Source organism: Diadema setosum, chromosome 18, assembly GCF_964275005.1.
Source record: "Diadema setosum chromosome 18, eeDiaSeto1, whole genome shotgun sequence".
Lineage (NCBI taxonomy): Eukaryota > Metazoa > Echinodermata > Echinoidea > Diadematoida > Diadematidae > Diadema > Diadema setosum.
The window spans coordinates 9,339,800-9,364,118 of record NC_092702.1 but is presented as its reverse complement, the minus strand read 5'-3'; the positions used below and the strand labels follow the sequence as shown (position 1 = coordinate 9,364,118).

The 24,319-nt window shown below is 41.6% G+C and overlaps 3 protein-coding genes across 3 annotated transcripts in view; 1 reads left to right on the top strand and 2 right to left on the bottom strand.

The window, feature by feature from the left end:
• LOC140241701 (fidgetin-like protein 1) overlaps positions 1–3,186 on the bottom strand; it is a 43,730-nt gene extending 40,544 nt beyond the window's left edge. Inside the window, exon 1 of the mRNA XM_072321447.1 lies at positions 3,148–3,186. The gene's annotated coding sequence lies outside the window, so the exon portion shown is untranslated. The remainder of the gene's footprint in view (positions 1–3,147) is intronic.
• A 4,228-nt stretch (positions 3,187–7,414) lies between these two features.
• Positions 7,415–10,900, bottom strand: LOC140241973 (uncharacterized). Its single transcript, XM_072321718.1, has 4 exons — positions 10,787–10,900; positions 8,831–8,962; positions 7,921–8,055; positions 7,415–7,648 (listed from the first exon to the last, which is right to left on the bottom strand). Exons 1-4 carry the CDS (start codon positions 10,898–10,900, stop codon positions 7,415–7,417), a joined length of 615 nt encoding a protein of 204 aa, XP_072177819.1.
• Positions 10,901–14,961: 4,061 nt separating this feature from the next.
• LOC140242017 (uncharacterized) lies at positions 14,962–19,406 on the top strand. Its single transcript, XM_072321761.1, has 2 exons — positions 14,962–14,978; positions 15,280–19,406. Exon 2 carries the CDS (start codon positions 15,304–15,306, stop codon positions 19,222–19,224), a length of 3,921 nt encoding a protein of 1,306 aa, XP_072177862.1. The 5' UTR covers positions 14,962–14,978; positions 15,280–15,303; the 3' UTR covers positions 19,225–19,406.
• The last annotated feature ends 4,913 nt before the right edge of the window (positions 19,407–24,319 follow it).

Below are 24,319 nucleotides of genomic sequence, written 5' to 3'. Positions count from 1 at the left end.
ATATTGCGCTATGCCACTCCATGTCGCTTGGCGTTGCTCGCTTTACTGGTTGCCCCTCATGTTGCTCGTAGGTGATTTGGCATTGGGTTTGCTTGCTATAGTTTAAAAAATTCTACAATTTGTGAGTGACTATTCAACGCAGGGCTTTGTGCTCGTCTGCGTATGGAGTATGTAACATAGTGAGCATGTTTCATTGCGCTTTATTGGTATTGTTATGTATGTCTGTGTTCAGGCAATTATGCAACAAAACGCAAACGAAATACGCACAGGTGTGAACGTACACATATGTAGCATATGTCACTGCTTCCAGTTCAGTTATTCTTAAGAATTGGTCTGGAATATTTTTAGTCTGACAATATATTCATGCAAAACACACTCATACTCATAGTTTGTAGAAAGTCTTCAGCATTGTAGATTTGACCGCGACATCCACAGGACTACCCTTCCCTTCTGTATAGATGATAATGATGATAATGAGAGACCAAAAGTATGGATACATGTAGCTTTCACTACTTTTGAAAATTATGTATAAATTTGTCTGTGGCGTGACTGCATGCTCAAACTTCTGGAAGTCATCAGAAAGTAAAACTACACGTAGTATCACATAGTGTTTATACCACGACTACAGTGATTTAGTCTTGAAATAGACCCAATTACTAACTACAGTGACCTCAGTGTGTATTGGTTCCATATCTTCCATCGCTCAACGCACCATAAAGAAAATCAAGGTTTCAACTTGTGTACTAACTACTACACTACTGTTAACTTACCCATATACCCCGGAGTGCTCCCTTGTACCAGGGAGGTGTATTAAAGAGAGATAGTCTCTCTTCCGCCTCCCTGCATGCTCACACAGTTGTAAGCTGTCACAGTGACTGTGGGAGCCCAAACGCTGAACACAATCAGGCAGTATAACTTTATACCCACTCCCTGCCCAGTCTACTCACCCAAACACTAAGTTCAAAGCCTTAAAAGCTTAAAAGGTTAACTCAAGCCATCAAAGTAGAATCTAATGACCGAAGACGCTAAGTTTTGACATGACAGGATCACCTCACCTACCGTCGTAGCGCCTACAAGTATGGTTGGACCTACTACTCTTCGACCGCCTAATTTTCATTTGCTTGATAGGAATATCTAACACTGAAATTCACGTAAAAACTTGACCTAATGATTGAGAAAATCCAGTACTATCAAATGCTGTTGTTCCCTTTTCAATTTGAAGTTTCAGTGCAAAAATATCGCCGTCGAACTTGCATGGCCTCTTTTCAGCTCCCCGCGGTGCAGCTCCCTTTTTTTAGATTGACCGCTGTTTTTGCATTGACACAATGCACACAAACCCAGTTGTATCGAACACCGTGTTGTACGAAGCTTTTTAGAAAATGCATTGACATTACATTACGATTCGGTTAAAATATTCATTCAAAATTTTGTCCTTAATGAAAGCCATTAATGAACGGCGAATTTTCGCGTTTTCCCACACATCCTCATCAACAGTCAAAGCCAATACATTTTTATGTGCTCTGCGCGCAGTGCAGTGCGTACTAAGCGTTCTGTGCGCCAAAACTATGCGGTCGGTTTCAAAAAGGGTGGTCGACGTGTAGTAGAGCTACCATACTACTATCTATAAAATTTACTTCCGTATAGCCTAGTTGTTAGTAGTCATATACTGACACTACCGATGTTGATGATGATTATTAATGACCACCGACTGATGATGGTGGAGATATGACTGATAATGATGTTTATATCATGTAAACTATGTAATTTACATTGGTGCCCCGTCAAAGCTGTCGTGTTCCGCCTGTAATGGTCACTGACCTTGATTTTGCTGACGATATTGCCTTAACCCGTTGAGGACGAGTCCCGAGAATACTCGGGCAGGTGTCTATGGGAAATGCATGTTGTAGCAAAATCAAACTGTCCTCAACGGGTTAATATCAGATACGACTGAAAAGGCAAGGGAGCTGCTATTTGCAGTGGAAAAGGAGTGCAAGAAGATTGGTCTACGGCTCAATGCAAAGAAGACAAAGGTGATGGCATTTAATATCGACGACACCACTATCACAACCTGAAGTTAGACGGCGCAGTACTCGATGTGAGGAACGAAGTTCAAGTATCTGTGCTCCTGGATTGCCTCGACAGAAGACATCAGGATCAGACGCTAGACATGGCCACGCATGGAATGCTTTGCACAGTATGAGGAACGTGTGGAAATCCCAGCTCAGCGACGACATAAAACGGCGACTTTTTGTCACAACAGTTGAGTCTGTATTACTGTAGAGGTCTATGGAGCTGAGACGTGGACACTTACAGCGAGACAAGAGAAAGCACTGGACGGAGTGTACACACACGCATGCTCAGGATAGCCTAACTATACACAGCCCTGTCGCTGTACACAAGTGTATTAAGTCGCGATAGCGCACGGCGTCTGGTCGGGCTAAGGATAGCCCTTATGTGTCATGGAGTGACTACGTTGTTAGTAGTCATATACTGTTATGTTGTATGTCCTACATGATTCATTTATATATTTTGTATTATTTATAATGTTTGATGTACACATGTATCACTCATAGGCCTTTTTAGGCCGGCCGTCCGTGTGACGGGTGTGATTTTTAAAGAATAAACTACTACAACTACTACTACTTTATAGAAATGATGACTTGTATGGTACATTGCCAAAGGTCAGGTGTCTGACAAAGTGCGTGAGAGAAGGATGAGATTAGCGGGACACTGGGCGCGACACCCTGAGCTATCTGCCAATTCCCTCGTACTCTCTGGGACTGGGAGCCTAAACAGGGAATTGCATATTAGGAAGAAGTAATTTAAGGCCACTTTAATCAGTGTACTGAAGAAGGACGCAGGCCTTGGCACTAAGGACAGTCATGTTAGATCGAGAGGTTTGGAGGCGCAACTTTGTTTATGGAACCCGAGTTGGCATCGGCTGAAGCTACATCATGACATATGCCGTCGAATTAGCAGTAAAAATTAAGTTAGATCTATGTCTAGGACCTAGACTAGTAGATTTCTAGTACTTAGGCCTATGCCTGGATCTATGTAACTTACAGTGTAATTTTATGTCCTGATGATGACATCCCGATGATGATGATGTCATTGATGACAGTGTATAGTTTAGTGTATCGTTCTTACCAGATCACTAGACTAAATAGATCTTGGAGTACAGTCAGCCTGGCGCCTTGGATTGGAGGTGCCAGTGCAGTGGTGGCAACAGAAGTAATGGATCAGGAATCAGGATCAGTGTCCCCACAGTACGTGAGCGATCGTACAGTATGTTTCTAGACTCGTACTGCATGCAGTAGTTGTATTATGTAACGCTACGGGACGTGAGGTCACGATTCGTAACACCGCGCCATTCATTCGGATAACCTTGCGCAATCAAGCAAAAAATCACTGATCGATCTCAGACGAGTTCGTGCTAGCTCTGAGTGATGAGGGCGCAGTCCCGAAACTCAGTCCGCGCGCGCCGCGAGGCGCGATCATGCTTGTGCCTTTGCGTGCCTGTCAAGCGGTGTGTTCACGCGTGCGTAGGCCGTGAGTGAGGAATGGACTCACATGTTGCGTGTGCGTGAATGGCTTCTTGGAAAAATCATTGACTGACGCTATTGCCTTGTTCTTCCGTAAAGTGAGTGCTGTAAGATGGTATGGTGCATGCTTTGGTGTGCAAGAAGATAACAGTTCGCGATATCTCACTGCATGCACTGCTAGCTGCGCTGACGAGCATTACCGAAGACGAAGTACGTAAGTTTATTATTTTCTCATTTCTTCCCGATGGTGTGAGCAGCGCTACTGTAACGTTAGAAGGGAAAAAATCTGAAGAGAAAGACAAGAGAACACGGCCAACGTTCGACAAGGTGCCAAGGTCAGCAAGGTCAAACTTCCCAAGCTAAGCAAACCAAAGCAAAGGTAGGCTGGCCGGCTAGCGAGGACACTCGTTCAGAATATGGTTCCCCTTTGTAAAATACGTGTTAATCAATGTGAAAATCTTCGCACCATTGCGTACGTACGCGTACGTCAAAATGAATGACCTGTCAATATGTACAAAAAATGAAATGATTCCTCATAAATCTACCTCAAATTCTACACGTTAATCTCACTTTCCTACCACGATATACACTTATAACAAACTTTATACAATGAAAATCATTATTACGGTAAGACTTGCCTAATCATGATGCAGAAGACGTAGAATATTCCCAAAATATATCCGAGTACACTCCGGCGGTTGGCCTCCAATCAATGTCAATGCTAATTCAAAATGCCCGCCCCAAGGGACGTGTAATTGAAATTAGATGGCGCCCTATACCTTTGCACTTCTTTGGCTTTGTGGCATATCTAAAGTACATTGAAAAAATACAATTTGTAGTCGGAACGATAGACATTTGTCCCCTTTATATCTCATTTCATGCACGTTTAGAGTGCTTGCTTTGATAGGGAGCTATATATAAAAAGGTATCTAGCATATTTAATATTGAGTTTACATTTTTGAGCACTTTTCCACAGATGACAAACATTTTTTATGATTTTTTCCAGTCGGTTTGAGCTCAAAAGACCTAGGCACTTTGTGGCACAAAGGGAAAAACCCTTTATTCAGGAGATGACGTCATGGGAATGATGTCATGGGGGCGGAGCCTACGCCGACGGAACGTAGGGGTATAGTCTTTGGCCAAGGCAATTACGATATTTTCCCATTTGCGCACGCGTATGCACGCTACACGTACACACGCGTTCAATGCATGGGATGCTACGGGACAGCATGCAAGGCTCACCCTTTGCACAGCAAACGCTCTATTCCAATTTAGATGATCTCTCCTTGAAGAATTCTAACCTAAATTGCTCCAACTGTCAATCATCTAACAGTCTATTTTTGTCCGCATTGCTTGCGTAGAAAGCAAGGGAAAAAACATTACTCAGTACCTGTTGCATGCACGTTCCCGTATTGATCGCGTGTTATCCCCACGCACGTTGGGTTTCGCTTACGTACGGGGTCGTGTACTACTAGTATGACTACAGCGTGTGCGTGTGGAGGCATGATCGCTGTTGCGCTGTGTGGTGAATGCCTGGACGTGGCCTAGTATGACAATGATATTGAATTAAACTGATATATGTCTACCTTTGCTTACATATGCAATAAACATAGCCTCAACATCACATAAGCACATCATCAACTAGAATTAAGGTTTTAAAGCTGTACAAATTTACTCTCCCGTTATGATGTTCCAATTAATCGTAGGCATATATTCATGTGACATATATTTATGATCGAATTGGCGTGATTACTATAACTAAGTATATATATATATATATACCAATATACGGTACTTCACTCACATGAGTTGGAACTTCATCCTTGATTTCACCGTTAATTGAAACTTAATACTATTATAAGTACAAAGAACATAAAGCAATATGAATAAATGATACTGCCAATGAAATAGCTGTGAAGTTTACCGTAGACATCAAGCAAGAAACCACACAACACATTCTCTCTCTATCCCGCACTTTCATTCTACAACGAAACACCCGGTGCACCCTTGTCTCTTCTACTGGCAGAATTAATCTGTGGCTGGAAACAATTTTGTTGGCAGTGCTGATCAGAAAACTGCCTGGGATCATAATTTACTGCTATAGAAGACCTGCCACAAATATGAATATAGATCAACATAAACAGACTAAAAAACTGAATGGTCTTCTTACCGACTGTCATGGCGTCATGGATCTTGTTCTCTGCTGTAGAGTGGAAGGGGGTGAGTGTAACTCCGCATGATAAGGCGTTCCTTCTGTTTTTTCACAATGCAATTCTGTGGCGTGGCAAGGAGGAGATTAAACAGAGAATGGCCTTGTCTTGAACACAAGGAGGAGAGAGGCCTCCTGGGTAATATAAACAAACAGAGAGAGAGAGAGAGAGGGGGGGGGGGGAGATTGTGAGTTGTGCCGTAGGGGGAAGGAGTGAAGGGAGAGAGAGAGAGGGAGAGAAGGAGAGAGAGAGGAGGGGGTGGAGATAGTGCGTTGTGCCGCAGGGGGAAGTAGTGAAGGGAGAGAGTGAGCTAGTAAGAGGAAGATTGAAGAAGAAAACAAAAGGAGAAATTGTACTGTGAAGATAAGAATTATGTTTTATGATAAAAAAACATACCTTTTAGTGTTCGTGGTTATGTATGTTATCATTGAGTACAACGTAAATTTCGTTTTATTCCAGGTATAGGCTTATTTACTTATTTTCATTTTCGTATCAATGATTTATTGTGTCGCGATTCCGTTATGTACATCAATTATTGCGCGTACAAGTTTCATACTCACGGCAACATGTTTAAGAAGAATTACATAGGCCTTGTCATGGTTTCAGGATTTCAATTAAACTTTATGAAGTGTGATTTTTTTTTTTTTTTTTTTTTTTTTTTTTTACTGGAATGTCAAGGAAACAGATAAACAATGACTCAAATCATCCATGGCCGCTTTCGGAGTGCGTCCTCGTTCGCGCGGCTGGATACTGCTGCAATATACTCTCCTTATTTTCAGGAGTTATATTGAAAGTCAGAATAATATATTTTTATGTCCATACATAGGAAATGTTATAAGTGACAAGTCCATTTAGCTTTCAAAACACTTTTGAGTCTATGTTTGGTTCATTTTTTGTCTTATTTTCTATATACTAAGAATAAATCTTAAAGATCTGAAATATTTGAAGTCTTAGAAAATAATACGCATTCAAGTCCCAGAAATTAAGAGACCAGACTATGCAGAATTAATGGATTTCTGTTTGTGCTTAATTGATTGCAGCAGTAACTGAAGCTCCGAATTCAATAATTGTTTTGTCGATGTTATCTTTTATCACATTTTTGATGGTGTGTTGTACATGTGGCGGGGGCCAATTAGCAAATCGCATTGGCAAAAGCCCATAAAAAGTAGACATTTCCAGATCGAAAGAATTGCCGGGAGAAAAAGTGAGAGAGGGGGAGGGGGAGAGAGAGAGGGAAAAAAACAGAGTGTGAATTGTTACGTAATACGCAATGCTGTAAGTGATAAGTCATGTTGATGCCTCCTCCTTTATCTCTCACCCTCTCTCTTTTTATCCTCCTGCGCTGTCTTCATTCACTATCACGATTCCCCTCTCTATACTCTGTGTCTGCTTTTTTATCCTTCTGTCAGTACATGTATATGTCTTGTGCTCTCCCCCTCACTCTTCTGCTCCATCACTCCTTCCCCTTCCCCCACCAATTTTCTCAGTTTCTCTGTCTCTTTCTCTCTCTCTCTCTCCCTCTCTCCATTCTGGCAGTCCCCTATTCTGTAAACAAATACACTTAACACATAAGAATGAAATCGTGACAATGTATTTCAAGGTGTATTTTCATATCTATTTATTTACAATAACAATTCAATATCCACATAAAAAAAAAAAAAATCAGTAACTGCAGCACACATCGCTGACCTCAGCTGCTAGGCGAGGTAACCCAGTGCAGTCACTGAGGTGCAAGCCGTCACCGGCCCAACACCTCAGATCCTGCACTGGGAACCTCGCCGTCAGGTCCACCCATGAGACACCTGCTTCTATTGCCGTCCTCTCGAACTCCTTGTTGAAGACGGGGACGACCGACCCTAAGCGATCCAGCCGAGGAAGGATTGAGAACGCCACCACCTCCTGTCGTATGAATACAAAACAAGAACATACATATATACAATGATAGTGAATTGATTAGGATGTAAGTTCAACGGAAAACCAATATTAAAATAAATTACTTTTTCAAAACAAACTAACTTTACTTTTTTCTTGAACATATATTATATTATATGGGACGAATTCTCATCGTTCCCGAAGTCATGCATAAGTCTCGAAGTAGCTTTATGTAACATATATATTGGCCGGTCTTATAATAAATTATTAAAGTTATTAACGAGATAGTCAGTTACCTCGGAGACTTTCTTGGCTGCCTCGAGGAGGTGGTGAAAATCTTGCCGAGCGTCCTCGACTGGACGCCCAAGGTCGTTCGTCCCCGCTTCCACCATCAGCAATCTTGGTCGATAAGGGTAGATGAAATTCCTTATCTGAAAGATATTGAAAGACATGTCTGATGTAAATAATTAACACGGCCGGTGTTTGAATTATAGGATTTTTAACTAATCTCTAGCCTTTTAGCCACAATTGTTAAATGTGATCGTGAGAACAGTAGAAACTTATGTAATTTCGCTGCGGAAGCCATCGTCTCCCCATTGTTACTTGGTGTTATGAAGGATCATCAAGGTCAAGCAACTTGTGTACCTTGTGTAGTGTTGGTTTGATTGGTGATGAGTTACATTATGATGTTCCAGTGCGACTGCGAATACTTTTCCGAGGATCGGAAAATTTATATTCCAAAGAATGCTTGCCATAGAACCAGATACGTTTACAATGTGTACGATGTGGTTCTCATCGTCCGTTACAATTGTGAATGACACGACCTGACGACAAAAACACCGTCCGCCCCACATTCCGCATATTATGAACGCTGCTGGTTCTATGGCAAGCCGAATTCTCGCTGGTTTCGGCATCTCTGAGAGTGCAAAGTGATCATATTTTGAAATTTGCAAGGGTTGACAAAAATGGTTCTAAAATCATAACGCATTAACCAAAATTAAAGAACTTGGTGTTATTGGAAATGGAATTGACTTTCGAGTACAAAATTGTAGTATGCAAAATAGTGACATACACTTGTATAACCAACAATGTAGCTAAATTTAAAGATCTTAGGTGTTCCGTTCTTTTCGGGCCACCCTGTATATGCTACATTTTTCATACTCCGGAAGGGGTCGAAAGAAATAAAGTTCAAAGTTCAAAATTCACCTCGGTTGCAACGTCCGCGCATTTCCCCCCAGGTGTGCAGTTTATTATGAGCTGTCTTCTGTGGGGGTTGGGAGGAGGGGCATCCTTTTGCACAAACCCCCGCAGCTGGGAGTCCCCAAAGAGGCAGCAAACCTAAAAACAGAAAATGATTACATGTGTAGAACATAATGAGTGCATTGAATGGTTGTTTATATAACAATCATTTCAAAGTCACATCAATATTAATTTTCATCCTTCATTTTCATTACAGGTGTAATGTTCATACTACCAGACCACCACCTATAGAGGGGAACGTGGGGCAAGATAGGCCGCATTTCACTACATGTGCTTTATTTCAAATACTACGTAACAAACTTCCACATGAAACGGGATTTGCAAAGATTGTGTAAGGCAACACTATCACACGTAATATCATCTTAATTGCCTACTTTTATTTTAAGTAATAACCATCTCAAAATAGCCAAATATGTCCCATCCTGCCCCACACACATGGGGCACGATGGAACAAACAATTAAGACGCATGTTTCCGTGTTCCACTTGAAACGGTTGCTCTTTCTTTTGTAATTCCGGACCATTCTGAAACTGAAAAAAAAAAGAATAAACATATCAAATATGATGGGGCAAGATGGGACACCCGCCCAATCTGCCCCGAGGTGGATGTCCCATCCTGTCCCATGCACACACACATTACACTTCTAAGCTCTGCACAATACATGCAATGACATACAGTCTGCCTACATTTTGTGAAATAAACTTGATGTATAAACCACACGATGTCATCGTTCTACCCTTCTTCATATCATGCCAGGGATACTATACATTTCATAACTGCAGAAATTCTGCCGTCATCGATATCAATTTTCGCTTTTGTCCTCCAAAGCTCAAGAGAATCTCAGCCGCACAGAGCGTAAAGATGGCTTCGTGACAGCGTGCTTATTTCAGTGCCCTCTGATGCTTACAGAGATCAGGGAGGTGGAAGAAAGATTTCTTCCACCTCCCTGCAGAGATAGTTATCGCATTGTCCCATCCTGCCTCGAGTCCCATCTTGCCCCACCTTCCCCTACACCCCATCTTGTAATAACATGTTCTATGTTTATATTCCTTAGACCACCAGGCTTTTCCCCTCACAAACACAATTCTCTCTTTCCGTTCCTAAGCTGACCACACAGACTCCCTGTCTCCACCTGATTGATAAACAAACCCAAACAGACCTGTTGGATAGCGTCCAGCTGTGGTCATCAAATGTGCGCATGCGCTACGCTGCCCGGCAGAGCTCGCCCCAAGCCCTAATTGCCCCCACAGCTCGGGGACAGCTGGGATATACCAATGTGGGTTCGGTCAGTCGTAAAAAAGATAAGATCTCTCGTGTGCGGGGACCAATGTGAACGCGTGTAGTTAATAGAGTATACAATACCTGCACATACTTCTATTCAATAGAAACACAACTCGGCACACCGCTACGTTACAATAGGAATGATACAAAATAAAGAAAATTGGGCAAACAGAAAAAGGGATACATTCAGAAGATCCCAATGCATCATTACATAACAAACTGATCAAATCATTCATACACTGCAGTCATTACATAAGCATACATTTTGGTTAGAGTATATTGAATTGACTTATACATCGTTTTGCTACTACAGTGTGTCATACTTCTTCCTTTTATTGTGGAGGGGTTTGAGTAAGTGAAATCCCTCCCCTATAAAATTAGATTATAACATGGGGCAATTCTATTCTACAAACCTTGGAATGGCCTTGAAGTCGATGTACAGATGACATTTAAAATATTATTTCCGATTGGTGCTCGAGAACAACACAGTACAATGTCATGATGAAGAAGGATCAACTTCTGACATGAATCAGCAGTTTCCATGAATACACAGCTTTTCCGGGCAGACACAAAACATCCGCAGGAGTACTTATAATATTCATCATGCAAGATGCAGACTCACTTTGAATATTCCGTTAATAGGCGGGCAAAGTGCTTTATTCTGCCTCCCGGAGACCCCCAGCTGCCACTTCTCTGCTTTCCCCCTCCTTCCCAACCCCAATCGATGCTGAGCCATTTCAATCTCTGAAAGAATTGTATTAGAAATTATAAAGTAGAAACGAATATTTGAAATCAAAGTCATAATCAAAGCACCGACAATTCAACATAATGCGCACAAAGTTTGTGTCATGATTGTGTGGTAATCGTGGGCAAAGATTAAAAACAAAAATCCTAGGATGCATTGCATGTCAGATGCCATTTTGCATGCAAAAGATGTGATATGGGACACGACGTAAAATATGAGTACTTACAAAGCATGAAAAAGGAAGAATCCCTAATAGAAATTAAATGGCCAAAACATATCAATGTCAGTACATCAATGTTTGCGGGCTTACAAATCTTTTTTGATGAAATTAGAGACAGGTGCAGTGCACAGTTGACTGAGAAATTGTGCATTTTGTCAGCTATACCAATGCATTGTATTTTATCTATCCAAGAATTGGGCCGGGGTATCACAGTCCCTGGTACAGAGACGATCCGGAGCCACAAATCGGCCGTAAAATCTCAATTGGCATCAAATTTGAAAACTTTTGTATTTCTCAAATTCAAGCAACCCTTTTGTATTCGAGTATATTGCTGAAAAGCTGAAAAACACAACTCGTAATTAGGCCAAAATTCGTTCCCATATCACACTACACGCATGTATTCTCAATAATGACGTGATACAAGCATGACAAGCCATGATTACGCGTTCACGTGTTACTACGTTCACAACGATATTACAGCAGGGAGGTGCACCTCCCTGAGCTGATTACAGTGTATTTAGGCCTACTCTATGACGATTCTCGCCATATTGCGACTGCAATGCAAATGTAACCATGGAGGTAGAAAAGAGACAATGATGTAACAAATATTGTAACACTCCTTTCAAACTTCCAAGTTAATTCATCATTACTCTTACCTCAAGACAGACAATGGCACTGACCCGTCGGTAAGAGTAGTGCTATCACCTTGAAAATTAGTGATGAATTGACATTTCCTAAGAAGTTTTACGGTAGTGCATGTGAGTGGTATCGGAATGGTATCGGAATGGTATACAGATATCGCAGTATCGAGCTGGAGCTGTATAGACGAAGATTTATCGAGTACATGTGTGTCCTTGCGGAGTTGGCTCGGTGGCTGATGAAGGACCATGGAATGTCTGAATTTGAAGGTGATTTACGGACGGTGCTGCATGCACCGTCCGATATTGATGACCAGTGAGCGAACACGAGCACAAAAAAAAAAAGGGAGCAGAAGAGTGGAAAAAATTGCTTGCAAAGCGAAAAAATGAGGAAAGTAGCTCAGAAGAACGGATGTCGGAAGAAAAGATGCTACAATAACGAAGGAACGCCGAAGAAAGAACCCCGTTCAACTTTCAACTTGAACAGGGTAGAGTGGATGATCATGTTGATGATGTGATGATGTAAGTGTAAGATATAGAGGAAATCTGGCAGTGTAATTCGCTCCCAAGCATCAAAAAATGACGTCAAGTAAGGATATGCACAGGCTATCCACCCCCCAAAAAGAGCAAAAAACAAAAAACAAAACAAAACAAAAACAAAAACAAATGAAGAAGTCAAATTGCGGTTACTGACATTCCTTTCAGGTTATTATAGTATATTATAATTATATATATATATATATATATATATATATATATATATATATATATATATTGTGGGGGATATGGGGTCCTTGGATCCTCAATTGTTGCACTTTAATATTTTCGTGAACTTTAATCTTCCATGTGCTATGAATTTTGGAGAAATAAAAAAAAGTTATCTTTAATTCTTTTTTTTTCCTCTCAAATGGAACCAAGAACACGTCGACCAGGACTATGGGGACGCAGACGGCAATGACTATGTTTCATAATATGAAATACCTAGAGGAGTTGGCGATGGAGCTTCATCGTGTGTCAAGCACATTTGATCACCTCAGAAAGGACACGAATATTTTTATTGCTTTGATTACTTTGACTGATCTTTGATTGCTTATATATGATAATCATTACTCCATGATTTCTGTTTAATTGTCATTGAATGACAGCATATTCATCATGATTGTGTTATCGAACTAGGAGGAATCTTTTAATTATACCCTATCAATAATTGATCTTCATAACTATAACCCTTAATAGAATACGTAATATCACAATCATCCAGCAATCATCTCAGTCATTCCAATCAAGGGATCGCTGTAATCACGTCGGGGATATATTATGAAATAAGGGGGAGGGTATTCTGATCGAGAGGAAGGAATGAATTGAGAAAGAGAGAGTGTGTACAGATATTTTTTTACAGAAGGGGGTATATTGTGGTTCATTTTTAACCCTACCTATGTCACAGGCCGATTTAAGGGTCCTGTTTACCTTTGGGAGCAGTGATTTAAAAACAAAATAATGTTCAAGATATCAATTTTTGATGCGTACATGTAGGTCAGCTGTATCACAAAACGTCCACCATATATTTTTGAAATAAAGCGTAGAATATAAGGCGATATCGCTATTTTTCTCATTAAACCATAACTGTAGGCCCTATTATACATATAGATGATTTAGTATGAAAACTTTTTATTATAAGCACTGTTCACCTTTTGTGTATTTAACAATGCTTACATCAATTACTGTTCACATTTTTACATTGGTTGTTTCTATCCTAACTCACATTTAAGAACTATTTCGAAGCACAAATGCTGTGTTTCTGTTTCATGTGTAAATGTTGAATATTATGCCTTTAATCGGCCCAAAGTCTGCGACTTAAATGCTTGGGCCAATTTAGTCGGTCCTGTATTGATTGACAGATTACTGAGAGAGAAGGGAAGAGAGAAAAAAAGAAATATAAGAAAAAAATGTGTATTATCAAGACAGAATACACGCTCTTTAGAATCAAATATTGAACGTTTTCATTTGTTCATTTTGTTCGTCTAGGTAAAACGGAAAATGGTAATCTGAACATTGGTTCAATCCACCCAAAACACTGTTTACAATTCCCACAGTTTAAAAGTTCCTACATCCTTTCATTAACAATGTTCTTTAACTTCCAATAAACTTGTCAAGTAAAAGCCCACCATCACAATATAGGCCTACTACTTCCTTTAGTAGTCCCAAGTTAAACTAATACTTAGGCCTAATCCTTTCCTTTGTTCCCCGGTCAAACTCAGGACAATCCAGACTCCTTTATGTACAATTCCCACAGTCAGTTCTTTGTCTAGCTTTTTATGTAAGCAAAGTAATTCTTACATCAAAGGCCCCTTGCTTAATTACTAACCCTGCTATATCTGACCCTCACAATAATGTTGAGAGGGATTCTGGATGTCCCTGTCATGGGCAGAAATCGTCAACTGTGATTCTCTGTATAGGCCTAGCTATCTGATGAATGGCATTATGTATACTGACATTTTATAGGGAGTGTTGTTATACATTCGCTGTTAATCTAGGCTGGATATACAGTATTAGGGCCTACGGATTGTATAAATATATAAGGCCTATGTAATATATAGGCCCTATATATTTATATTGGTATATTATACACTGTCCTTTAACGCTATATGTACATCACTGTCGAAGAATGTCGAACAACAACAACAACAAAATAAGGCATGCAGGGGCGACGAAAATGGTTGGAGGGGGCCCATGCCTGGCCATTGCACCAGCCATGTTATGTTCAGTACAATGTCGGCATGATGGCAAATGCATTTTCTTCATTTCATTATGATTGATAAAGGAAATTACCCCCAAATCTGTTTATGAGAACCCCCATCATTGAAGTAATGTCTCCGATAACAATGTACATTCCTTGAGCTCGAGCAGCTTCTACACCCCTCCCCCATCATGCTGTTTCCATGGTCCTCGAGCGTCTGACATGTCAATGCTTGACATGATTTATCGATTGTGCACGAACGCCCGCGTCTCTGCATCCTGTTCGCTTTGCGCGAGAACTTGCCGCGTCTCTGCGTTCCGCTCGCTTCTCGTGCATGTATGCTAACTCGCGGTCACGACCCCACACCACTCATCCTGTTTTGTCTTTGTGTTGGCACCATTTTCTTTCCTCACTTGCATGTTGTTACTTGCCTACTGTACACGTGGCGCGAGAACGACTCTGACTGCAGCTGCAGTAAGTTAAATGTTACTATTCAATCATGCTCCGATATTGCAGCTTGTGTTTGCATTCCCAGTCATTCGCGATCTTCGTATTTCACTAATGTTTATTCGAGGAATTCGGAAAGAAACGAAATTTTTGCTGGATGGCACCCAGTTTGCAGTAAACCGTGGCGGGAATACTCTCCATGACGTCGTGTGTAGATTCCCACTTCTAAATTTCGGTCTGCTCCGATATATATTGCAGCTTGCATTTAATTTGCTTTCACAATCATTGACATTGGCGGTCTTCGTGTTTCACTGTTGTTTTTTTCAAGATATTCGGAAAGAAGGAATTCGGGATGGCACAAGATCAAGGTATGTATGCATCGGAAGCTGAGGTAAGTATGAGTTCTACTGTGAGTGATATGCCTGTGTGTGACGATTTGGGAATAAGAGAAGATGTTCTGGAGGGGATCGCAAACGAGAGACCGATCGAATGGACCAAGTTGAATGGTGTACTTCTGGTGAACGGTGTTGTTTTGGAGTTGTGGAAGTGGGTAAAAAGGCGTAAATACCATGCGAACATAATATGTAGTCTAATTCAAGCGTTATTCGATGTCGAGATTGCTAAGGAAGACAATCCCGGCATTCGAAGGAAGGTAGAGAGGCTGGTTGATGAAGATCGAAGGTTGAGGAAGAATAAGAGAGCACGTGGTGTGGAGACATTGAGGGTGTTCTTAAGAACACTTTTTCGATTTGAAGGTGGTAGAAGGGCGAGAGTGAGGGATGGAGAAAGAGAAGAGGGAGAAAGGGAGCAAGGAGAGGAGGAAGGACAGGGAACAGGAGAGGTGGAAGGAGTTGAAATAGAAGGGGAGAGAGGGAGGGCAGGTGGGGCTGGAGGAGAAGAAAGGGTGGGGCCTCCAGTGGAGGAAAGAATGAGAGGAAAGAGAAGAAGGGAGACAATAGAGGGGGAAATCGGGATATCGCAAGGTGAGAGAGAGAAGAGAAGAAGGGAAACAGTAGGAGGGAGGGGATCTGTTAAATTAGACGAAGCTCTTCAGGAAATTGAGAGATTAAGATGGGAACTTAATGTAGTGAAATCAAGGTATATCTCCGAACGTAGAAAGTGTCAACGTTTTCAAAGGGAGCTAAAAGATTTGATGAAGCGCTTGCAGTCGCAGAAAAAGACGGCTGCCGAATTACGGGATTCGTGTGAGAGAGCTGCGAGGGATGCGAGTATGTATTTGAAGACGAAGAGAGCGAGAGAAAACGAAATAAGTACGCTCAAACAAAAACTTGCGGAATGTAGACTAGCAATCCAGGGCCAGGCGGGTAGTGGGAGTACGTCAGCAACATCGCACGATGGCAGCGTACGCGAGGAGGCATTAGAACAGTGCAGAGTTGAGCTACGGGATGCTAGGGTAACGCTAGAACGTATGGAAGAAAAGCTTGCTGGTGAGAGGGAAATGCATTTGGCAGAAAGAGAGAAAGTTGAGCGAGAAAGATCAAAATTTCAGCGTAGAATCAAAGTGATGAAGAAATGGAGAAAGAGAATGCAAAGGCGGGAGAGATATAGGGTGCAAGGGGAGAGAAGGAAGAGAGAGAAGATGCATGGAAAGATGAGGGCAAAGGATTCTAAAATTTCCTCTATGACGAAAGAAGTCAGACAATTGCGAGAGGAATTGAAAGCAGCGCAAAGCTTGAATGCTCGTGAAAAGGAGCACGTTGCATTCAAAGAACAGGGACTGTATGATACAAGAGTAAGGGCTGTTTACCAAGACCTGTTGGCGAAATACAGTGTAAGCACTAGAAATTGTGAGGGAGTGGTTAGGACGGTCTTAGGGGGGCTTACTGACCTAGACGTCGAGAACATTAAACTTCCCAAGAAAACCACCGCAACGGAAATGCTTTATGAAGGGAGAAAACTTTCTCAAATTCAAGTCGCAAGGGTTTTGCAGGAAGAAGAGAATACTACTCTATCGAGCGACGCCACAACAAAATTCGGGCACCATTATTCAGCGTTTGATATTTATAAGGGTTCAGATGGGGGCAGCTCGAGTATGATGATTGGAATGGGGGAAAGCGTGGGTGGTACTGCCCAAACAACATTAGACACACTCCTTGGACTCCTGCATGAAATAAGTGACATGCCAGGATCCACCCAAGGTGTTAACAAGATAATTCGCAACATAAAGAACACAATGAGTGATCGCCATGTGGCAGAAAAAAAATTCAACGAACTGCTCAAGGAATACCGGCAAAACATTTTGCCGGAAATAGTAGATGGGTGGGAAGAAATGAACTCCGATGAAAAGGAGCAATTCAAATCAATGAACAATTTTTTCTGCGGACTGCACTATGTAGTGGGTTTAGCAGATTATGCAAGCAAGACCATTCAGGCGTGGGAGAAAATGATATTCGGGGATGATAGAGTAGGAGCTGAGTCACTAAGTGGGATGCATGTCGAGAGTGGTGAGTGTGGGACTGTTCGCTTAGTGCGGACCATTTGCAAGTCCGTGCAGGACCGTGGATGTGAGAGGTCCGGAAAGCCTGTGGAATTCAGGTCTTTTCTGAAGTCAAAGGGTGTTGAACATGTCCCTCTTGCACCCTTCCATGGGAATAGATTTAATATTCTTTTCCATAACGGTGCTGGGGTCTATTTCCTTCTGTCCCACCTGAAAGAATTTTTCGCTGAACATGCAAAAGACAACAATCTTTTGAGAGCGGTCGACGCCGACTTACATGTCACCCAGTACTTAGCAGCCACACGAGCACTAGGACTGATAGATAAGCTGGTCACTGCTCCGTTGTGGCGAGTAATTAACGAGGCAGGCCATATCGTGGACATGAGTGCCCACTACTCGAATTTGCATGCTTGTTTTGTGAACTGGGCTAATGACGCCACTCAGTTCATGCGGGGGGAAGCTGTGGCGTTCGAAGGCAAACACAACCCAGATGATCCTATCTTCATGTCTTTGGTGACCCCAAATGCAGAACTAGATGAGATGACCAAGCAAATTCTGGAACTTGTGTTCCTTACTTTCTGCCAGGTCACTGAAAGCATGTTGATGGATCATCTGGGTTCTGGGAAGTACGCCGAGATGGGAGAAGAGCGAAAGAGAGAGACTGAGAGTGTGCCCAAGACAAATGTAGGGGTAGAACGGGATTTTGGTATGTTGGACAGGCTTATGCGCTTGAAGCCTTCCGCAAGTATGTTAGTGTACGAGGGCATTATCATGGGTGTGAAAAATAAGACAAGCGAATGGAGGAAAGGGCTAGCCGTCACTGAGAGAGAAGAGTTGATGGAGTATGCGCGAAGGAGTGTGAAAGCGCAGAAAGAGGAGTACGCGAAGCGAGCGAAGCGGCTGTGGGAAGAAAGAACTGAAAAGCGAAAAAGCAAACAGCAGCAGGCCGAAGAACGCGAAGTAAAAAAACGCGTAAAAAGTGAAAAGGTGTATGCTGATGCTGTGGCTAAGTGTGGAGGGATATGGTTATCAGAGCGTGAGGTAGACGAGAAGATGCAAGGAGCGAGTGAGAAGACTTGTGTGGAGATGTTGCAAGCGCAACTGCAAGCTAGGAGACATGTGTTCCAAGAGAAGAATGTGAAGGGCAGGTTGAACTTAAGTGAAAAGGGCCGAAAGAAGAGTATGGAAGAACTGAAAGAGAGTGTTCTTGAGATCATAAGGGAATCTAATGAGAGGGGAGAAAGGGTAGAGAATGAACAGGAGGCTGATTATGCCTTTGTTTGTGCCTCAGAGGAGAAGATTGGGGAATACAAGAGAAAGGTAGAAGAGAAGAGAAGGAAAGCAGAGAGTCGAGGGAAGAAGGAGAGATTGAAGGGTTCTGAAATGAAGTATGAAAACTTAGTGGGTAAGATAGTTGACCATTTGACTGTTGCAGAGGATGGGGATGAGGGATGGTACAGAGCAACTGTAATCAGCAAGTGTAGAAAAGGTTTGAGACTTATCTACGACAGCGAACCGCAAACTGCATATGAATACACCAGAAGAGAAATTGAAGAAGACTTTCAGAACGGGGACATGAAATTAGCGGAATTTGTCATTGAGGACATAATTGGCAGGAATATTATGCATAGGTTTGAGGTTGACGGTGAGCTAGTCTGGTTCAGGGGAGTGATTTCGTCTTTAAGAAGGGAACAGGAATGTCTTGTGATATACGAGGAGATGGAGGACGAGGAAGGCGAGCTTGAAAATTCTTGGGTGGGGCCAATTTTAGAAGACTACGAAAACAATGATGTTAGATTTTTGGCAAGACCGTAGTCTGGTGCATATTTCTCTTTTCTTAGCTGCGATCTTCCACTATGATTTTGTAACATTCATGTGTAGGGGCATCTACTTGGTTCCACGTATAAAATGGTTTAGCCATTTTGTTATGTATACATGTGATTGTTTCAATAACATGCTGTTTAATAATTATCTCATGTGGAATCTGGTAAGTTCTTCTGAGGTCGTCCTAAGGGCGACTTGATGCTCTCTGATATCTCTTAGGGCTGTTTTTCAAATAATGTACCAGTGTAATGCTCAACATTCTTGTTGATTTCATTCTATGCTGCTTTGCTTTGATTTTCTGTAATTTGTTGACTTCATTTTATATTATTGTTTATTAGTAGTAGTATTTTATTATCTCGAATTTTTATGTGATGCTTTTAATTACAATTAAATTGTAATCCTGTTAGATCACTAAAAACTCAGTAGGCGTTTTCACATCAGCCCGAGAAAAATCCAAGCTCAAGATATTTTTCGCGATTGCGAATTACAGCGCAATTTCATTTCTTATTCACATGCATCAGCCCGAAGAGAATTAGTCCGCATTTTTTTTTTCGGGCTAATTCGACAGCTGAGTATGTGCAAACAGCATCAGTAATTTGTGTGCCCTCTCCAAAATTCCTCATGATTTGTGTGCAGTTTTTGCCTCGATCGATCGGGTCACACACGCTAGGCATGATGGGATGCATCACGCTAATTTCTCGAGTTGTTTTAACATTATCAAATAGCGCGCTATTTCGTGATTGGGTAAATTTCCCAAGTCAGATAATAGCGCGTGATTTCGAAACATCGGGCTGATGTAAAAACGCCTAATGAAAAAAAAAAATCATGTGTATACTTATGTTATTAAATAATACACATGATAAAAAATAGCTACCTTTATGGAAGTCATACTTGCATGTAATACTCATTCATTATTCCCTACACGAATGCATGGTTGATTCACTGTGCTGCTGTTATAAGGGTCAATCCACGTCAAATCAACCAGTTATAAGGGTCAATCCACGTCAAATCAACCAATGCTGTATTCCTAACCCTTCTATTGGAACATTTGGTACGAGTTAAAAGAAAATCAAAGGGGTCGTTAAAGCACTGGTTGATTTGACGTGGATTGACCCATAATGTATGTGCTATTAATGTGCCGATTTTATATACGTATAGTTGTTAACGGGGTGCAGGGCCCCGTTGCTAGAAACTTTGCGTTTAAACGCAACTTGCAACTGATTGTCACTGGCCAATCAAAATCATTGTTGCATGCATGTCTTCTTAATAGGGCAGACCCTGAGCCAATCAGAATGGTTGTTTCAAAATTAGCAATTATTTGCAATTTATTGCAACTTTCTTGCAACGGGGCCCAGTACAGCAGAAGATGTGTGATATTTTCTTGCCCCTGGCAGCCCTTTATCTTTTCTTTGTCACAATCTGCTAGGTCTGTTTTCCATTTGTGCTTTGTCTTCAGTTTTGTAACTCATCATATCTTTCTTTATGCCTGGTTATGCTTGTTTACAGTTGTTACAGTAATTTCATGAGAGCGTGATATCCCTCCACGCACTGCGCTGCCACCCCCATTTTTATGTGTCGACTAGCCAGGCGCCACATTCTCCTTCGCGAGCGTCTGCGCCTCCGGCCGCACTTCAGCCTTTTGTCAAGGCCCTCTCGCTGCATGGTGAAGAGAGCCCTAGTAGCGCGATGAAGAGGGAGAGGGAGAGAGGGAGGGAGAGAGATAGGGGAGAGAGAGAGCTTAAGAGAGAGGGGGAGAGGAAGAGGGGGGTGGGGAGAGAGAGGGAGGAAGATAGGGGGAGAATGAGAGAGAGAGAGAGAGAGGAAGGAGAGGAAGAGGGGGGTGGGGAGAGAGAGGGAGGAAGATAGGGGGAGAAGGAGAGAGGAAGAGAGGAAGGAGAGGAAGAGGGGGGTGGGGAGAGAGAGGGAGGAAGATAGGGGGAGAAGGAGAGAAGAAGAGAGGAAAAAAAACCAAAAAAAAAAAAAAAAAAAAAAACCTTCGCGAAAAATATTTCTCAACTTCCTGCAGATCCCTTGCATACAGATGTTCTGTTTTATGAAAATAAGATATTGACATTTTCTGAGTATATCGTTACCATATCGTATGTGCAAACTAGAAAAATCAAGCGGTGCCTCCTATTTTTGGCTCACCTGATCCGAAGACTCAAGTGAGCTGTTGCGATTGCCCTTCGCCCGGCGTCCGTCTCGCCGTAAGCAGATGAGTATTTATGTATACAAGCATTGCTCTCTTTATCAATTGGTTAATATCGAGCTTCATATCTGAAGTTCATGTTTGATTTCGCCCATAAATTTGTCTAAGCATTTGTAATATTTTGTATATATCATGATTTTGTTGATGCAATAAAACATATGAAGAGTTTGTTCGCAAAAACCGATAAGTCCATTTTTAAGATTTTGAAGTACGGTCTCTGTCATAAAGTACAAAATAATACCTTTTAGATGATATATTTTTCACTCCATATTAAGGTACATTTTTGTAGTTATGGTCAAAAGAAGCAAACATTTTCTTGTTCTCTTTATTATTCTTGACCTTTAATCACAAATATCTCCATTTGGCAAATATGGACTTATCGGTTTTGCGAACAAGCTCTTCATATAAAGAAAAAAGCTGAAAAAGAGAGATTGTGTGTGTGTGTGTGTGTGTTGGGGAGGAGAGAGAGAGAGGAAGAGAGAGGGGAGAAAGAGAGAGAGAGAGAGAAAGAGGAAGAGGGGAGAGTGGGGAGAGAGGAAGAAGTTTCTTAGTGCGTTTCAAAATGAAATTGAGACCTGAAACATTTTGAAACGCACTCAGAAACTTCTTTAAAAAAATGTTTGAAACCTGAAATAAGGTCTCAACCAAAACTGAACAATTTCTTTAAATTAACATTTCTTAACTATGTTCAGAAGTGAGTTTCTTCCATTGCAAAAACTGTAGAGAGAAGAACTTACTTCTGAACCTTCACACTCTTATTTGTCAGCCCAAATTTGGCGGAGTATGTTTTGACTAGAAATGGCGTCAGCTGCAATGGCAGTCAAACGCAGTTCAAGTTGTAGTGATTCGGATGTTGTTTTTTGGTTATGCCATGTTTACTTCAAATGATGCGGTATTACAAGAAAAGAATTTGCTCAAAGTGAGTCAAAGTTAGTAGGAGAGCAAGTTACTTACCTCTCAAGTCAAATTATTTATGAGTCAAAATTGTACCCCGCAGAAATAAGAGTGCCAGGAACTAACTCCTCGCCTGATCCTACGGGATGAAAAGAGGGCTTGGGCAGGGCCTTGGGGGCAGTTCCCAAGTGCGCTCATCCAAGACTGGTGTTCAGAGACTCCAACTCTCCCGTTTTCGACGGGAGATCTCCCGCCGAAAACCCATTTTTGCAAAATCTCCCGTTCTCCCGCTTGAGATTTAATTTCTCCCGCCCTGGCTCTTTGTCTCCCGTTGGAAAGAATTTCTTACTTATTTCTATCGTATGTTGAAGAAATAAGCCTTAGATAGCGCCAGAGAGCATCTAGAACCCTGGGAATTTAGCGCTTCTCACACATCAAGTTGGAGTCTCCCGTTTGCTAAGGGTTTCAGGCGGGAGAATCTCCAGATCAGAAGGTGCTTGGGGTTGGAGTCTCTGGGTGTTTATGTCATTGTTTTTTTTTTCCCATAAGAATGTAGGTCTCAATATTTCACGCAAATGGACAGGGAATAGCTGTGCCACGACCCAGACTCTCGGTTGTGACCGCCAGAGGTGGAGACTGTGCAGTACCACTCAGCGACCCTGATAAAGGTTAAGGTAAGGCATCATAACAGATATGAAATAGGAGATAGCTGAAAAGAAAGGAAATGTTACCTTTGTTCAAACCTATATTTATCATAATCAGAAGTGTACGAGTCGATCGCATGATAGTTTCTATGGAAAGCGTTCGACAAATTTTCAATTGATAACGATTTTAGTCATTGGAAATCCATTAACACTGAAAGTATACATGTCGGGATTTGTGCATGTGTTTATGTATGTGCTTGCGTGCCCTGATTTTTTGTTTTGTTTTATACTTTCCGTATAAAAACAACAACAAAACAATAATTGCACAGTCAACTGAATGATTTTTTAAATACGGCTGGACATCTCCCGAAGGTCCCCTATAAGCTCTCTGCCTCCAGTCCTCCAAACAACTCCTGGTAGTAGAGTTCCTGGTACTTCTTCTTGTTGACAGACAAATTAGGCTTCTTGACATCCATCAGTGGCTTCATGTTTTCAGTCCAGTCCTCGAGATGTTCATTCCTTTCGATAAGACTGCCAAACCAGGTCTTTATATCTTCGTCGGTTATACCTAATAGAGGAACTTGTATATATGTTATAGTGTTACTTTTCTATCGTTTATATACCTTCTGCAGATTGTCAACATTGCTGACGTATGAGTCGAGCAATTAGAACCGCGACTCGAATGAGCAAAGAGTCAAGGACTTATTTATGTTGACAATATTTGCAAGATGGTTGGTGTTGGTCTCCCTCAGTCCTTGTTTCCCTACAAGAGTATCACCATGGCACCCATACGATATCATCCATGTTGTAATCCTTTCATGACAGTCAGTTCGAAAATGTCCACAATATCTTACTTCAGTAGCTCTCCACAGTGTCTCGATAGCAAGTTACTGCATTGCTCAGAACAATTCCCCACACATTTCTACCAACTTTTGTTGCGCCCGACCCGTACCGACCGCGGTGAGGAACCCTAACTGTAACATCCACCCTAAATGTATAAAAATGTATGAAATGTATAAAAAAAAATTAAAACCAACTCTAAATCTAATACGTAAATCTTAATTCAATGTAATAACGACCTTAAATGTGTTAAGAACCCTCCATGTAAAACATTTTAACACTAAATGTGATAATCATGTCAACCGTACATGCAAAGTCTTTCTTAAAGCAATCTCCACATCAAACAACGACGGAATGAGTTCAGATGATTCATGGTTCGATGATATTTGCAGTTCATTTTCACCTACTCGTGAACACCGTTCAACAAAGGTACACCGGTCAACTTTTAGTCCACTCAATCTGACTTCACTTACCGGTACTTCTCCATCGACCTCTGCGA

Coding starts and splice junctions, on each gene's coding strand:
- LOC140241973 (XM_072321718.1), bottom strand. CDS start 10,900: ATGGCTCAGCATCGATTGGGGTTGGGAAGGAGGGGGAAAGCAGAGAAG. Junction 8,963..10,786: donor CTATTAACGGAATATTCAAA/GTGAGTCTGCAT, acceptor TTCTGTTTTTAG/GTTTGCTGCCTCTTTGGGGA. Junction 8,056..8,830: donor GCGCGGACGTTGCAACCGAG/GTGAATTTTGAA, acceptor AATATCTTTCAG/ATAAGGAATTTCATCTACCC.
- LOC140242017 (XM_072321761.1), top strand. CDS start 15,304: ATGGCACAAGATCAAGGTATGTATGCATCGGAAGCTGAGGTAAGTATG.